The sequence below is a fragment of the Oncorhynchus keta genome, chromosome 2 (assembly GCF_023373465.1).
Source record: "Oncorhynchus keta strain PuntledgeMale-10-30-2019 chromosome 2, Oket_V2, whole genome shotgun sequence".
Classification (NCBI taxonomy): domain Eukaryota; kingdom Metazoa; phylum Chordata; class Actinopteri; order Salmoniformes; family Salmonidae; genus Oncorhynchus; species Oncorhynchus keta.
In genome coordinates this window covers 22,840,528-22,856,212 of record NC_068422.1, presented here as the reverse complement: position 1 = coordinate 22,856,212, position 15,685 = coordinate 22,840,528, and the positions used below count along the sequence as shown (strand labels likewise).

At 44.2% G+C, this 15,685-nt stretch overlaps 1 protein-coding gene across 1 annotated transcript in view; it reads right to left on the bottom strand.

The window, feature by feature from the left end:
* Positions 1-11: 11 nt before the first annotated feature.
* Positions 12-15,685, bottom strand: part of dna2 (DNA replication helicase/nuclease 2) — a 33,988-nt gene continuing 18,314 nt past the window's right edge. Inside the window, exons 5-23 of the mRNA XM_035793147.2 lie at positions 14,984-15,167; positions 14,739-14,887; positions 13,865-13,996; positions 13,528-13,756; positions 13,283-13,400; positions 13,010-13,163; positions 12,706-12,900; positions 12,136-12,369; positions 10,391-10,507; positions 10,189-10,298; positions 9,925-10,034; positions 9,155-9,376; positions 6,691-6,884; positions 6,180-6,269; positions 5,822-6,023; positions 5,522-5,611; positions 2,180-2,362; positions 1,854-2,000; positions 12-479 (exon numbers count right to left, since the gene is read on the bottom strand). Coding sequence (XP_035649040.1) covers positions 426-479; positions 1,854-2,000; positions 2,180-2,362; positions 5,522-5,611; positions 5,822-6,023; positions 6,180-6,269; positions 6,691-6,884; positions 9,155-9,376; positions 9,925-10,034; positions 10,189-10,298; positions 10,391-10,507; positions 12,136-12,369; positions 12,706-12,900; positions 13,010-13,163; positions 13,283-13,400; positions 13,528-13,756; positions 13,865-13,996; positions 14,739-14,887; positions 14,984-15,167 — 2,914 coding nt within the window. The 3' untranslated portion in view covers positions 12-425. The remainder of the gene's footprint in view (positions 480-1,853; positions 2,001-2,179; positions 2,363-5,521; positions 5,612-5,821; positions 6,024-6,179; positions 6,270-6,690; positions 6,885-9,154; positions 9,377-9,924; positions 10,035-10,188; positions 10,299-10,390; positions 10,508-12,135; positions 12,370-12,705; positions 12,901-13,009; positions 13,164-13,282; positions 13,401-13,527; positions 13,757-13,864; positions 13,997-14,738; positions 14,888-14,983; positions 15,168-15,685) is intronic.

Genomic DNA, 15,685 nt, shown 5'->3' with positions numbered 1-15,685 from the left:
AAACAAAAATGTACAACACTTAAAATGATTTATTCACATAGAAATTTTCAAAATTAACGTCAATATAACAAGTAAAAGCTTGACAATCAGCACTGGCTCAGAAACCAGACTAATGACCAATCTTAATCTAACGGAGGTCTGTGAGGCAATGTCTGAGCAATTGCTACATAGCAGATTTAGTGTAAATGGTGCCTGTACTTCAACTTTCGAATGGTCACATTCTGTTGTAATAAAAATAATTAAAACAATAACACCAAACATCGCTGCCATGGATTCTTGTTAAAAGATGAATTAAAAAAATAGAGCATACCATCAACTATTTCAAGTAATCAATATTGAGGAATCGATACATTGCTTGATTAGTCTAAAGGCTTATTTCCAGATGGTGAGTGGAGGAAAGGCAATGTTCTACCTCAGATGTCCCGTCACAGGTGCATGGTGGGTAATACCTCATGGGCTGCTGGAGGGAGCTGGAAGACGTGGGCCAGTTAAGACAAACACCCTGAGTGGTTTGAACAGTAATCATTATCAATCATCAAACAACTTAAACCTGTAAAACACTGATGTCTACTGCCATTGGCCTGGGGGATAGGTTTATGACAGTCATAAATACCTCTTCCCCCCTTTTTCCTCTCTCTACCCTACTGAGGTTACATTTGCAAAACCCTTGGTTAACAGAGATTCTGGGAACATCAGAAGGTGGGGGAAAATTAACTATATTCTGGTAATCTGACCAATGGAACATATGCAGTGGTACTTAATGAATATGATGTCAGTTCGGTTGTCATCTGAGACATTATCAATGATCAGATGACAAACTCTACAGTGGAAAGTCTACACATTTGAGTTATCTGATTCACATGGAATTGTTGTTCAATTTAAATGTTTGAATATGAAATTATTCGTGATGGGATGAAATGTGATTTTAGCTTCTAAAATGTGAGATTTGGGTTTTCATAAGATAGGGCTCTGCTCAATCAGTGGCCCGCCCCTGCGAAGGGACATGGGCTATAAAACTTTTCAAACTTGTCCTCCTCTCCCTTCCTATATAAGCCCTTGACGACAATGTAACCTCCTGTTCCGAGGATGTAGGACGACGGTCCTATGTCAGAATGGTTCAGATAATAACTACAGAACGAAGCCAGCATCAGCGTGAGCTTTGGTTGCGAATGGCATGAACTTTGAACTCTTATTCACTACAGAAGTGATACCTCCTAGCCGTTGAGATAGCAACAGCAGATGCAACGAGGGTTAGGAAGGAACAGAGTATCCTGTCTAACACCCAACAACGTTACTACAACGTATCCAATTGACAACCAGAGACATTCTTCAAAGGACTCGGTTTGGCAACACGGCCTTCCATCTCCCACCAACCTACCGAAGCGCAGCTCAGAGTGAATATTTATTGCATTTTCCTTTTCCAAATGGGCGGTAATTTAGAATGCATCAGATACTGTATTTACAATAGCACAGCTTCTCCCTGTGTCCCTCAGTCTTCCCGCTCTTTCACTCAAACCCAGCCCTTTTCCTTTGTGTAACAAGCTGTCATATCTGTTCCGCCCGCTAGGGATGTTTTCCTTTATGACGTAATTTGTAATCAAGGAAGATAACAGCTCTATAAATATTATTTTGTGGTGCCCGACTCTCTAGTTAATTACATTTACATGATTAGCTCCATCAGGTAATATTAATTACAGATTTTAAAAAATATAGAATAGCATGTCATATCACTTAATCCAGCATAGCCAAAGACAACACTATACAACAAACATTATAGCACCTCCACAGCATCCATTCACCACTGTATTTCTCTCAGCCATGGTTAAGGCCATACTGGGCAGTGTAAAGGATATCATGCTCTCCTGTGTGAGGTGGTTCAGGAGTTTTTCCAGGGGGGCGTAGCGGCGCAGGGTGGGGGCCGAGCCCACCATGAGGAGCTTATGTTTAGCTCTCGTGATGGCCACATTCAGCCTCCTCCAGTCCTTCAGCAGCTCACCCAGCTGGCAACAGACGAGGTCTCACAGATCAAAAATGTCATGACACATACAATATGTCCAATTTATATACAAATAACTCATGTTGAAATTTGCAGAGATTCTATTTGAACTATCCATCCAAAATTGAGGTACTTTGACAAAGGTCAAGATCAAGAGACATGGTCGGTTTATGGTCAACTCACATTGCCTTCTGGGTGACTCCTGACAAAGGAAACGATGATGACGCTCTTGTCGCGGCCCTGGTACTTGTCCACAGTGTTGACCTCCACAGTGCTGAAGGCTGGCCCGGCTAGTAGGCCTGAGATGGCCTTCAGTTGTTGTCTGTAGGGAGCAATGACCCCGATGTCACTGGCCCTGCACCCAGCCTAGTAGATCACAAGGGTATAATTAAGCAATAAGGCCCGGGGGGGTGTGGTATATGGCCAACGTACCACAGCTAAGGGCTGTTCTTATCCACAACATAACAGAGTGCTAGGACACAGCCCTTACTGTGGTATATTGGCCATTTATATCACAAATCCGAGGTGCCTTATTGCCATTATAAATTGGTTACCAACGTAATTAGAGCGGTAAAAATAAATGTTTGGTCATACCCATGGTATACGGTCTAATATAACATGGCTTTCAGACAATCCGTTAATAACAGGTTAGTTAGTTTAGTACTACCTCTACATCACATATGTCAGAGTCAAGGCCCGCGGGCCACATCCGGCCCGCGAGAAGGTTTTTTACGGCCCCTGGGATGATCTTGATTTATTATTAGAACCGGCCCACAGACCGCAGCAAGCCGGCAGCCCGCAGATCTTTTACACGCACCAATACTACATTTCCCACAATGCAACGGTGACGCACCGAGCAGTAGGCTGCTTCATTTCAATATTTATTGGCACAGCAGTTGTCAGCATCACAGTAAAATTAACTTTCAGATACCCATCAAAAATGGCAAAACGGAAGGTGGACACTGAGAACCGGGGGTTTCAAACAAGGTGGGAGTCGGAGTATTTGTTCACGGAGGTAGCTGGAAAACCTGTGTGTCTTCTGTGTGGAGAAAGTGTGGCGGTACTGAAAGAGTATAATCTGAGACGACATTATGAAACGAAACACGCGGACAAAAACAAGAATATGGACATGGAACAAAGGCTACAAAAGGCAGAGGAATTAAAACGAGGCCTCAAATCTCGACAGGCTCTGTTCAAAAAGCCAAATCACAAGGCCAGGCTGCTGTCAAGGCCAGTTTTATTTTGGCAGAAGAGATCGCTAAATCAGCCCGGCCATTTACGGAGGGGGATTTCATCAAAAACTGCATGATTAAAGTTTGTGACGAAGTTTGCCCAGAAAAAAGGCAACTCTTTTTAAATGTGAGTCTGAGCAGAAACACCATTGCCGAGAGAGTAGACCAGTTGTCCATCAATCTAAAAGAGCAGCTTGTGAAAAAGGAAAAGATTTCATTGCATATTCCTTGGCTGTGGATGAGAGCACCGACATTTCTGACATTGCCCAGTTGTCAATTTTCATCCGCGGAGTGGACTCCAGCCTAAGCGTGACAGAGGAGTTTTTGGCTTTACGTCCTATGCATGGCACAACTACGGGGCATGATTTGTATGAAGAGGTGTCAAGATGTGTAAATGAGATGGAGCTGCCTTGGGAAAAACTCGTGGGTTTGACAACCGACGGAGCACCTGCGATGTGTGGACACAGGAGCGGACTGGTGGCGAAGATACGGGAAAAGATGCAAGAGGAAAACGCGACAGGTGAGCTGACAGCTTATCATTGTATCATACACCAGGAAGCGTTGTGCGGTAAAGCCTTGAAAATGGAGCATGTAATGAGCATCATCACGCGCACAGTTAACTTTATCAGAGCCAAAGGTTTGAATCACCGCCAGTTCAAGGCATTTCTGACGGAGTTAGAAACGGAGCATGGTGATTTGCCTTATCACACAGAGGTGCGATGGCTAAGCCAGGGAAAGGTGCTTCAAAGATGTTTCGAGCTTCGTGAGGAGATTTGTCTGTTCTTGGACAGCAAAGGGAAAGACACAACACAACTCCGAGACGAAATGTTTCTGTGTGAAATGGCTTTTCTGTGTGACATTACGAGTCATCTGAATGCAATGAACTTGCAGCTGCAGGGTCGGGATCGTGTCATCTCTGATATGTACAGTACAGTGAAGGCATTTAAAACCAAACTGACTCTGTGGGAGACGCAGATGCGGAAAGAAAATTTGAGCCACTTTCCCAGCTGCCAGACCATGAAAGAGAAGCTCTCTACCAGTGCGTTCCCGAGCGCACAGTTGGCTGATAAAATAGGTATGCTTGCCGCTGACTTTCGACGCCGATTTGCTGACTTTGAAGCACAAAAAGCAGGTTGGAACTGCTCGGTAACCCATTTGCTGTTGACGTGGAAAGCTCACCACCAAACCTCCAAATGGAGTTGATTGACCTCCAATGCAATGATGCACTGAGGGCAAAATATGCGGCAGTGGGTGCTGCGGAGTTCGCCCGTTTCCTCCCGACACAATGCCCCAGCTGCGCATCCAGGCTGCTCAAACGTTGTCTATGTTTGGCAGCACATACCTGTGTGAACAACTGTTTTCTTTGATGAACTTGAACAAAACATCACACAGAAGTCGACTTACTGCTGAACACCTCCACTCAATTCTGAGGATTTCCTCAGCTCAGAGCCTTACCCCGAACATTGATGAAATTGTGGAAAAGATGGGACACCACCAAGTATCACCCTCAACCTCAAACAAGTGAACATTACTGTGCAATCACATATTTAGAGTTTTTACTCAGTTCAAGTTTAAAAGTTAAAGTTTAATATTTGTTTTCGCTGCATGTTACTTCTCCTTAAACAAAGTGTTGTTTTTGATTAATAGATTTTTGCACTTTATTTTATTGTATTTCAATCCAATTATATTTTAAAAATATTTCAGTTGAGTGGATGATAGAAAATTGCTATTATTGTTTTTTTCTTTGAAGTAAATTTAGCCCACTTTTGCTAAAATAGAAAATATAGGCTACTGATGGTGCCTTGAATACCGGTTTCTTTCATTTAATGTTCATGTTATGGGGATTTTTATATAAAGGAAATTTGTCTTTTGTGTCTGTTGAAAATTAAAGATTACTGACAGAGCCATAAGAAAATATTGCTTTATTTATCTGATCATATTGGAATATATTTGTTAGGTTTTCAGTAGGTTCAATTAGGTTCACTAGACTATATGCGTCATTTAAAAATGTTTCAATGAACATTCGAACAGTCCGGCCCTCGGCTTGTAGCTAAATTTTTTATTTGGCCCTCCGTCCATTTGACTTTGACACCCCTGCTCTACATGTATCAATGCAGAGCAATCAAAACAGAGCACTGAGTGACATTTTGAACCAAAGGGGTGGGGGGGAACAAAGACAGTTCTGCTGTTCTAACACAGTACATACAATCTCTGTCATTGCTGTGAGTCCAAGTAAATCGGATTAATTAATTTAAATTTGTGCATTTCATTTGACTTTTATTGAAGCTCCCACCTTCAATAGCAGACTGACTATGCCGTGCACCAGAGCAGCTTCTGTCTGGTTGCTGATTCCCCCCTGGTCAACCGTCTCCAGGGCTGGAACCTGTCAGTCAGAGCAGCAGTGAGGCACTCAAAGAAGAGGCATGCATATACAGGTCGAATAACATACAAAAGGTCCAACAACACCGTTACACACATATACACACGTCAAACAAGCCACACTTAAATGCTTATTTAAGTTTGTGGCATCATGTAAAATATAGCAATCAAAATAAAGAGTATTGTAAGAATAATATTGGCGCAAGAGACTGACCTGGGTGGTGTCCAGGAAGCAGACAGGGTTGAGAGGCTCCAGAGCTGCCTGGACCCAAGCCAGGTCCTCCGGCCGGCCCAGACTCAGCTCCCTCTGGACAGAGCCCTGGGAGGGCAGGGTCAGCATGGCGCTGGCCGTCCTCTCTGAGCCACACTCCAGCCTCCCTCCGTACATCAGAGTGTTACTTAGGGACATGATTTTACTGTGGAGGCCACCATGAAATTAGTGCAAAAACGTTGGGTGTGACGAAAGGAAACAGTAACCATTGAGAAAAATAGATAAACAATAGAAAAACAAATCGATGCTGAAATAAATGTTTGAAATAGCTGACATGATTTTGTTAGGAAGAATAACCCACCTATTCATCCTGTACTGGACGTTCAGCTGGACTACAGCCTCACTTTTACGCTCGAGACGCTTGAATAGACTCTCGTCCATACCCAACAACCTGATGACGACTTGAAACATTAGAAATGGAGAGGAAACTCTACTCGAAGAGTCCACACTCTTATTGTATGTTTGGTTTCATCGATCTGAGAGGTGGGGTCGGTGGTGGTTGTAGGGATGTGTCTACTAGGGCTGGGAATTGCCAGGGACCTCAGGATACGATATTATAACGATATGTTGCCGTTAGAATCGCTATACATATTGAAATTCGATACTGTGATTTTTTTTATGTCATGGAAATAAAACAAATTGTGCTGAAAACAAATTGTTGCCCTATTTAAAAAGATGGAGAACAAGCTATGAAGGGCAAATATTAATATTTTGGTGAAGATGGAGCAAAAATAATATTGCAATCTTGTCAAAACAATAACATCCCGGTGTAACTTTATAAATTTTTGACCCCATCACTAGAATCTACTCACCTAGCCTCTCTGTTCTGGACAATGGGGGGCAGCTGTTGGTGGTCCCCCACCAGGACAAAGCGCTGGGCATAGAACAGGGGCCCAAGGCACACTGGCTGACTGATCTGGGACGCCTCGTCCACAATGCAAAAGTCAAAACGACGACGGGAGAAAATGGGGTGCTTTACACCCATGCACGTGGTGGCCACCACCAGCTATGGAGAGATGGGAGGGGTTATTACATAAAAGTGTTTGTATGAGAACTGTAGTCTCTCAATGGTTGTGTTCTGCCATCTTGTGAGAGTCCATTTGAACAATTGTAGATCATGCGATAGGGCTGTGGCAGTCATAAAATTGTCAGCAGGTGATTGTCAAGCAAATAACTGCCTGTCTCACAGTAATTGACAGTTAATTAACAAACACATTCAGGATCTCCTGGCTTCCACCCATAGCCTACAAGCCACTGATGCAGACCTTTGGAAAATCTACATTTAAAAAGTCTAACAAATCCATGTAATAAACCATCACAATAAATCCATTATTTCTTTAAGATAGGCCTAAAGAAACATGAAGAAAATGTAGTCGATTTCAGAACAGAATACTCAGTTGTCCTTATGTTAGGCCATGATCTGGCTATGCCATATAGCTGTGGGCTACACTAGTTCATTTAACAGACAAGATTTGCTTACAATTCAGTGTCATTATTTTATTGTATGAAGAATACTAAAGGAAAAGGATAAAAGGAACACTTACGTGAGAATGCTATTCATTGACTACAGTTCAGCGTTCAACACCATAGTGCCCTCAAAGCTCACCACTAAGCTAAGGACCCTGGGACAAAACACCTCCCTCTGCAACTGGATCCTGACGGGATGCCCCCAGGTGGTAAGGGTAGGTAACAACACATCTGCCACGCTGATCCTCAACACGGGGGCCCCCTCAGGGGTGCGTGCGCAGTCCCCTCAAGTCCTCCCTGTTCACCCGTGACTGCATGGCCAGGCACGACACCATCATTAAGTTTGCCAATGACACAACAGTGGTAGGCCTGATCACTGACAACGATGAGACAGCCAATAGGGAGGTGTGAGACCTGGCCACGTGGTCCCAGGACAACAACCTCTCCCTCAACGTGATCAAGACGAAGGAGATGATTGCGGAGGACCGAGCACACCCCCATTCGCATCGACGGAGCAGGTTGAGAGCTTATAATAATATATGCCACGCTTCAAGTTCCTTGGCGTCCACATCAAACGATCTTGGTCCAAACACAACAAAACAGTTGTGAAGAGGGCCCGACAAAGCCTATTTCCCCTCAGGAGAATGAAAAGATTTGGCATGGGTCCTCAGATCCTAAAAAGGTTCTACAGCTGCAACATCGAGAGCATCCTGACTGGATGCATCACTGCCTGGTATGGCAACTGCCCGGCCTCCGACCGCAAGGCACTACAGAGGGTAGTGCGTACGGCCCAGTACATCACTTGGGCCAAGCTTCCTGCCATCCAGGACCTCTATTCCAAGCGGCATCAGAGGAAGGCCCTAAAAATTGCCAAATACTCCAGCCACCCTAGTCATTGACTGTTCTTTGCTACCGCAGAGCAGGCGGTAGCAGAGTTCGTGTGTCGGGGGGCTGGGGTCAGTCTGTTATATCTGGAGTACTTCTCCGGTGTGAATTTAAGATCTCTCTCTCTCAGGACCTGAGCCCTAGGACCATGCCTCAGGACTACCTGGCATGATGACACCTTGCTGTCCCCAGTCCACCTGGCCGTGCTGCTGCTCCAGTTTCAACTCTTCTACCTGCAGCTATGGAACCCTGACCTGTTCACCGGACTTGCTACATGTCCCAGACCTGCTCTTTTCAACTCTGTAGAGACAGCAAGAGCGGTAGAGATACTCTTAACGATCGGCTATGAAAAGCCAACTGACATTTACTCCTGAGGTGCTGACTTGTTGCACTCTCGAAACGCTGTGATTATTATTCTTTGACCATGCTGGTCATTTATGAACATTTGAACATCTTGGCCATGTTCTGTTATAATCTCCACCCGGCACAGCCAGAAGAGGATTGGCCACCCCTCATAGCCTGGTTCCGTTCTAGGTTTCTTCCTAGGTTTTGGCCTTTCTAGGGAGTTTTTCCTAGCCACCGTGCTTCTACACCTGCATTGCTTGCCGTTTGGGGTTTTAGGCTGGGTTTCTGTACAGCACTTTGAGATATCAGCTGATGTAAGAAGGGCAATATAAATACATTTGATTTTAAATAAAAATAGATAAAAATGCAGCAGAGCTTGGAGAAGCCTAATTACCATGACAAAACGGATCAAGCGGAATTTGACTGCAGTCATAACTCGTGACCGCCAGTGTGGCGGTAATACGGTCACTATAACAGCCCTAATGGAATTGCTCTTCCTTAGCCTGGGTTAAGTGCAGCATAGTTGGGTGGCAGAGCATCGCTCTAGGTTGCCTCTTTCCCTCAGTTTAGCCCACTCACCTCCTTGTTGTAAAGATTCTCCAGCTCAGGGAGTGTGTGGATGCCGTTGGTCCGACACCTCTCCTCTGTGTAGGCCAGGATGTCTGGGTGGACCTTCTGAGCCCGGCCCAGACGCAGGAAGCCCACCTTGAACCTCCGGAGCTTTAGCAGGATGTTGTCCACAGCAGAGTGGGTGTAGCTGGTCAGCAGCACACTGAAGCCACATGCATGGAGAATACGCACCTGAGTAAGGACAGAGGAAGGAGACAACAACCATTCCAATGTTGATCACATTCACACATACATTGCACGAACAAGGGTCACAGTTTGTAAATTGTGCAGAATGTACAGAAAAACTGATTCATTTACGAAGCTCAACACCCCTTGAATATGGCGGTGTCATTAAACGTTGGCAAAGAAATAGTAATTAAATTGTTGCCAGCAGCACAGTTAATGCCACCAATGCTCTGGATAACATGAACAGCCTAACCAGCTCGTCTAGGGTGAGTAAAATGGTCAGTGAGGTGTTCCCTCATTTGTGTCTGGAATTAGCTAGCAAGCTATCCAAAGTTAGCCAGTTACCTTGGGTGCTTGACTACCGTGAGGTCAGAACGCTCGAGTCAACCATACGCACTGTGTGGTTGACTCGCACTGAACGCTCCGAGCTTAACGCTCTGAATTTACAAACGGACAATGTGACAACACTGAGCACTCTGGCACTCCAGATTGAATTTACAAAATACACCCAGAGTATCGAAATACAACAGGGAAATGACAAACACTGCTCTTACCAGTGTACATATAGTGGTGGTTTTCCCAGTGCCAGGCATCCCAACTATGAGCGTATAATCTTTGGAGAGCAAAACCTTCTTCATGGCCTGTTTCTGAGGTTTGTTGAGCCCTGAGACAGAGATGAAACACCAAGTTAGTGTTACAGTTCACTGGGGAGCTTTGAAATTAAGTTAGCAAATAAATAAAATGTTAATATAAAAATATAATAACTAAAGTGAGACAAAGGAGAGCGGGGAACAGGGGTGACCAATCAGGGGGGACACCTTTCAGGATGTTGGCGACTGTGTCCTTAGCTTCCCTGGGCAACACACTGCTGAGGTTGTCAATGAACTGAGGAGGGTGGAAATCCACTATCAGCTCCCTTAGTCTTTCACTGCAAAGGGGGAGTTGGAGCCATGAGTTAATACCTACTATTAGAGGTATGAGGTAAGTTACTTCCATTTCAGGCAGTAGTACTGAACAGACCTTGAAGGAGACCTATTCATCATCTTGGAGAGGTTGACCAGATGGGTGCTCAATCCCATTACCCCTTCGTCTTGGTCCAGTCGGAACACAACATCAGAGGAACACTTCGAAAGGTCCCTATGGAGATGAGGGGAACAGCTTCAACTTCAGAAGAATACACATACAAATAGCAACAAAAAAACAGGCTAAAACATACATATGTATGTACACACACACACACACACACACACACACACACACACACACACAGTCAAAAGTTTGGACACCTACCCATTCAAGGGGTTTTCATTATTTTTTTTACATAGAATAATAGTGAAGACATCGAAACTATGAACGTGTATGGAATCATGTAGCAACGAAAAAAAGTGTTAAAAGTGTTTTAGATTGAGGTTCTTCAGAGTAGCCACCCTTTGCCTTGGATGACAGCTTTGTACACTTGTCATTATCTCAACCAGCTTCACCTGGAATGCTTTTCTAACAGTCTTGAAGGAGTTCCCACACACACTGAGCACCTGTTGGCTTCTTTTCCTTAACTCTGCAGTCCAACTCATCGCAAACCATCTCAATTGGGTTGAAGTCAGGTGATTGTGGAGGCCAGGTCATCTGATGCAGCACTCATCACTTTTCTCCTTGATCAAATAGCCCGGAGGTGTGTTTTGGGTCATTGTCCTGTTGAAAAACAAATGATAGCCCCACTAAGCGCAAACCAGATGGGATGGTGTATCGCTGTGGTTAACCATGCTGGTTAAGTGTGCCTTGAATTCTAAATAAAATCACTGACAATGTCACCAGCAAAGCGCCATCACACCTCCACAGTTTCACGGTGGGAACCACCCATGCAGAGAACATCTGTTCACCTACTCTGCGTCTCACAAAGACACGGCGGTTGGAACCAAAAATCTCAAATTTGGACTCATCAGACCAAAGGACAGATTTCCACCGGTCTAATGTTCATTGCTTGTGTTTCTTGACCCAAGCAAGTCTCTTCTTATTGGTGTCCTTTAGTCGTGGTTTCTTTGGAGTAATTTGACCATCAAGGCCTGATTCACACAAGTTCTTAATTTTCTGATTTGACTTGACCCTCCATGTCTTAAAGTAAGGATGGACTGTAATTTCTCTTTGCTTATTTGAGCGGTTCTTGACATAATATGGACTTGGTCTTTTACCAAATAGGGCCATCTTCTGTATACCACCCCTACGAAGACGTGGATGTCGATTAGGGCGGCCCCCCGCACCTCTGATTCAGAGGGGTTGGGTTAAATGCGTAAGACATATTTCAGTTGAATACATTGTTGGACAACTGACCAGGTATCCCCCTTTCCCTTACCCTGTCACAACAAAGCTGATTGGCTCAAACGCAGTAAGTAAATAAATTCCACAAATAAAGGCACACCTGTTAATTGAAATGCATTCCAGGTGACTGGTTGAGAACACCAGTGTGCAAAGCTGTCATCAAAGCATGGCTACTTTGAAGAACCTAAAATATAAATATATTTGATTTGTTTAACACTTTTGGTTACTACATGATTCCATACGTGTAATTTTATAGTTTTGATGTCTTTATTGATGTATCCCTTTATTGATGTCTTTATCTATTAGTCTACAATGTAGAAAATAGTAAAAAGAAGAACCCTGGAATGAGTAGGTGTCTAAACTTTTGACTGGTTCTGTATATAGAAACTCACAAAACCTCCCATTCCCAGATTACTATAGTGTTTTGAAAGACATTGATACTGCAATCTTACCGATCCAGGGAGCAGCTTACTGCAGTGCTGCTCACATCTGTGACGTATCCAGCTGCCACACCAATTAGCTGCAAATCATGGTCGCTCACCACAACTCTGTCGCCAACAATCAAGCCCGTCACACCCTGTTCCCCACCACGACGGCGCTCAAAACGGTGGATATACACACCGTCTGACTGGTTCTTCACTGGGCCAATCAGCTGCATGTTTCCCATACACCCCCCACTCTTCTCCCTGGACACCAAAAATAAATTAGACCACCAAATCACCGGCAAAAAAAGGACCACCATTAGGAGAGTTGGAATCTTCTAGCATGAAATGTCTTTGCATTCAAATTTAGAGTACATTTTGTCAGTGAATGTAACCGATTGAAGACCTATTATTACAGATAAATTGTTGAACAAACATCCATTGTGAAAACTCATGTAATTTTTTTCAAACAATTATAGCCCCCTCCCCCCCCCCCAACACTAGATCAGCTCACATATGTCACTGTTCACAGTTCTGTAAGTCACATTATGTAAACCACATCTGATTATAGATTATCCGATACATAGATTTCTTCCGGACCTCTCTTGGGCAGACTGCAGCCAGATGTTGTGCCGGCCTCCCTTCCTCTCCATGGTGTGGGTCTCCAGGGCACAGAGGAGCAGCCAGTGGCTGAAGTAGAGCAGGTGTGCCTCTGTCAGGTGCTCACTCTCCTGTTGCACCAACAACTGCTGTGACTCACTGGAGTAGTAGTCTGGAGCCCTGCTCTCAATGGCCCTGTGCGCACACACACACACCAGCTGATTTTTAAGGGCATGAAGTTGCTGTTGTCCTGAATCTCCTATCAGCATATAAGCAGTTAACTCTGGAAGGAAAGCAGTTGTACCTGTCATAGAGAGCACAGTTCCTGATCTGGGGACACCACTTGCAGGCCTGTCTGTCTGTGATGATCCCTGGTAGAGGTGCCATCCGTGTCTTGCCTTCCTTCTCCACACTATTGCCAACGTGATGCGCCAGGGTGTTCCTTAATTTCAACAGCTCTGAAAGAGAGATAGAACATGAGTCAACTATGAGGTCCTGTCTCAAAATAAATTAATAAAAACTAAGTTCCCCATGGAAAATAAAATTCCAAACACATATTTGTGTGGTCAGGGCTTACCTCTTCTGTCCATGTGGTTCCCGACTATAGGATGCAGGTTGCCAGTCTTCAGGTAGAGCAGGAATCCTGCCTCTGCATCACTGCGTCTCTCTAAGCTCATCAGAGTGTAAAGGATGACCTGGACAATAACAAGAGTTTTTATTGGTTTGAGCACTGTTGCAGTCATAACGCATGGATGGTTCATAGATCTCAATATTTGCTATCTGACTGCCAGACTGTGCATGTTCGTTCCACTGGTGTAGTACCTGGCTGCGGTGTTCAATGGAGTTGGACTCTTTGCCAGTCTTCAGCTCCAAAGGCATTACCCTGTTGAGTGGAGGCCTGCCCTTGCGATGAATACGCACCCCTGCTGTCACGTCAATTTTACCCTTCAGGCCGAAACGTGGCGACCAAATGTTTTCCTCAATGTCCACAAAATCTGTGACAGCAATGCTGCATGCGGAGTCCTGCCAGCTCAGTGCCCCATCACTTGGCCTGTGGGTGGGGAGGACCAACATTTTTTAAACTGACAGTCTTAAAAGATTTAAGATATAGAATGGGGAATCAAATTAGTTAGGGGTGGGGTGAGTTGGTACTACTCACAATTTGAGAGTTAACAGTTTCTTGCCTGCCTGTGGAGAGGTGTGAAGGTAATCTCTGGCCCATTCTGTCACTGCAGGCAGGTACTCCCAAATCTCCTGCTTCATGTCCTCCTGAGTCAGTTTCAGGGTGTACCTATGAGGAGGGTTGAGAAGAATTAAAATAAAACCCAGACTTAAAGCTGCAAAATGTAACTTTTTGGGTCACCCACAATTCAATGTGAATTTGGTAGGATTATAGATCTGTCATCCTCATTGAAAGCAAGACTAACATGTGGTAAATCTGTTCAATGAGCGCTATATGTATGCATCCCATGCTTAAGTTTTTATGCGTTTTACTTTCGGTTTTTGGTCACCAGCTTCAAAACAGGAGAAAATACAATATTTTTCACAGCAGTTTAGATGGTACAATGATTCTCTACACTGTACTTGCTTGTTTAGAATTTTAACAACCAAAGCGATTTCTGCATATTGCACCTTTAAAGGGATACTTTGCATTTTGAAGCCCTTTTTCTACTTCCCCAGAGTCAGATGAAATCATGGAGACCATTTATCTGACTTTGTGTGCAGTTTGAAGGAAGTTGCTAACTAGTGTTAGCGCAATGACTACAAGTCTATACTATCTACTAGCATGCTAACAAAAATATAAAAAAAAAAAAAAATATATATATATATATATATATATATATAACACCAGTTAGCAACATCCTTCAAACTACGCAGAGTCAGATCAATGGTCTACACGAGTTCATCTGACTCAGGGGAAGTAGATAAAGGGCTTCATTGGCAAAATCCTGAAGTATCCCTTTAACATTTCCTAAGAAACTCCCAATGTCAATGTATGATGGCATTGTATGAGATAGTATAATGACGCTTACATGTCTCCCAGGTAGTTGGGGCTGAGCAGGGCTTGGTTGGCCAGCAGTTGCAGCCTTTCCATAGAGAAGTCTCCAGACATTGCAGCTTTCTGGAAGATGTCATGAACTATCGTACCGTTCAGCATCTGTTTGGAGCCTCCGTCGAAACACTAAGGCAAAGGTGAGGATTACATATCATTACAATAAGGTTGTCAATCAATTCATAAACAGATAGGATAACTGAGCCTGGTATTTCATGGTCATACCTTGAACATTTCTCCCAGCACGGCCCGTCTCATACAGCGGATCCCGCTGGCGATGCTAGTGCCAGATATGAGCACGTCAGGGAGAAGCACCAAGAATCCTGACTCCCTGTCTATCAGCCAGGTACCTGAGACACATTGGCCCTCCAGGTGAACCACATCACCCATGGACACTGGTGTCGACTCCCTAGAGAAGGCAAGACGTACTATTATTTTCACATGAACTATATTGTTTGTCTGAAAGTAAACTTGAGCAATATTACCCAGAATCACGGTCTAAAAATGTGCAAAAATATTTTGAGTTCGATACACTGTGTGTATCTTTAAGCACACCTTCCTAATATTTGGTTCTGCCATCAGAACAGCCTAAATTAGTCAGGGCATGGACTCTACAAGGTGTCGAACATGTTCCACAGGGCTGCTGGACCATGTCGACTCCAATGCTTCCCACAGTTGTTAATTTGTCTGGATGCTCCAAGGCAAGCAACACTGAAGCATGCATAAGAGCACCAGCTGTTCCGGACGACTGTGTGATCACGATCTCCGCAGGCCATGCAAGACCTTTAAAAAGGTCAACATTAACAAGGCCGCAGCACCAGAAGGATTACAAGGACATTTACTCCGAGCATGCGCTGACCAACTGGCAACTGTCTTTACTGACATTATCAACCTGTCCAAGTCTAACAAACATGTTTCAAGCAGCCC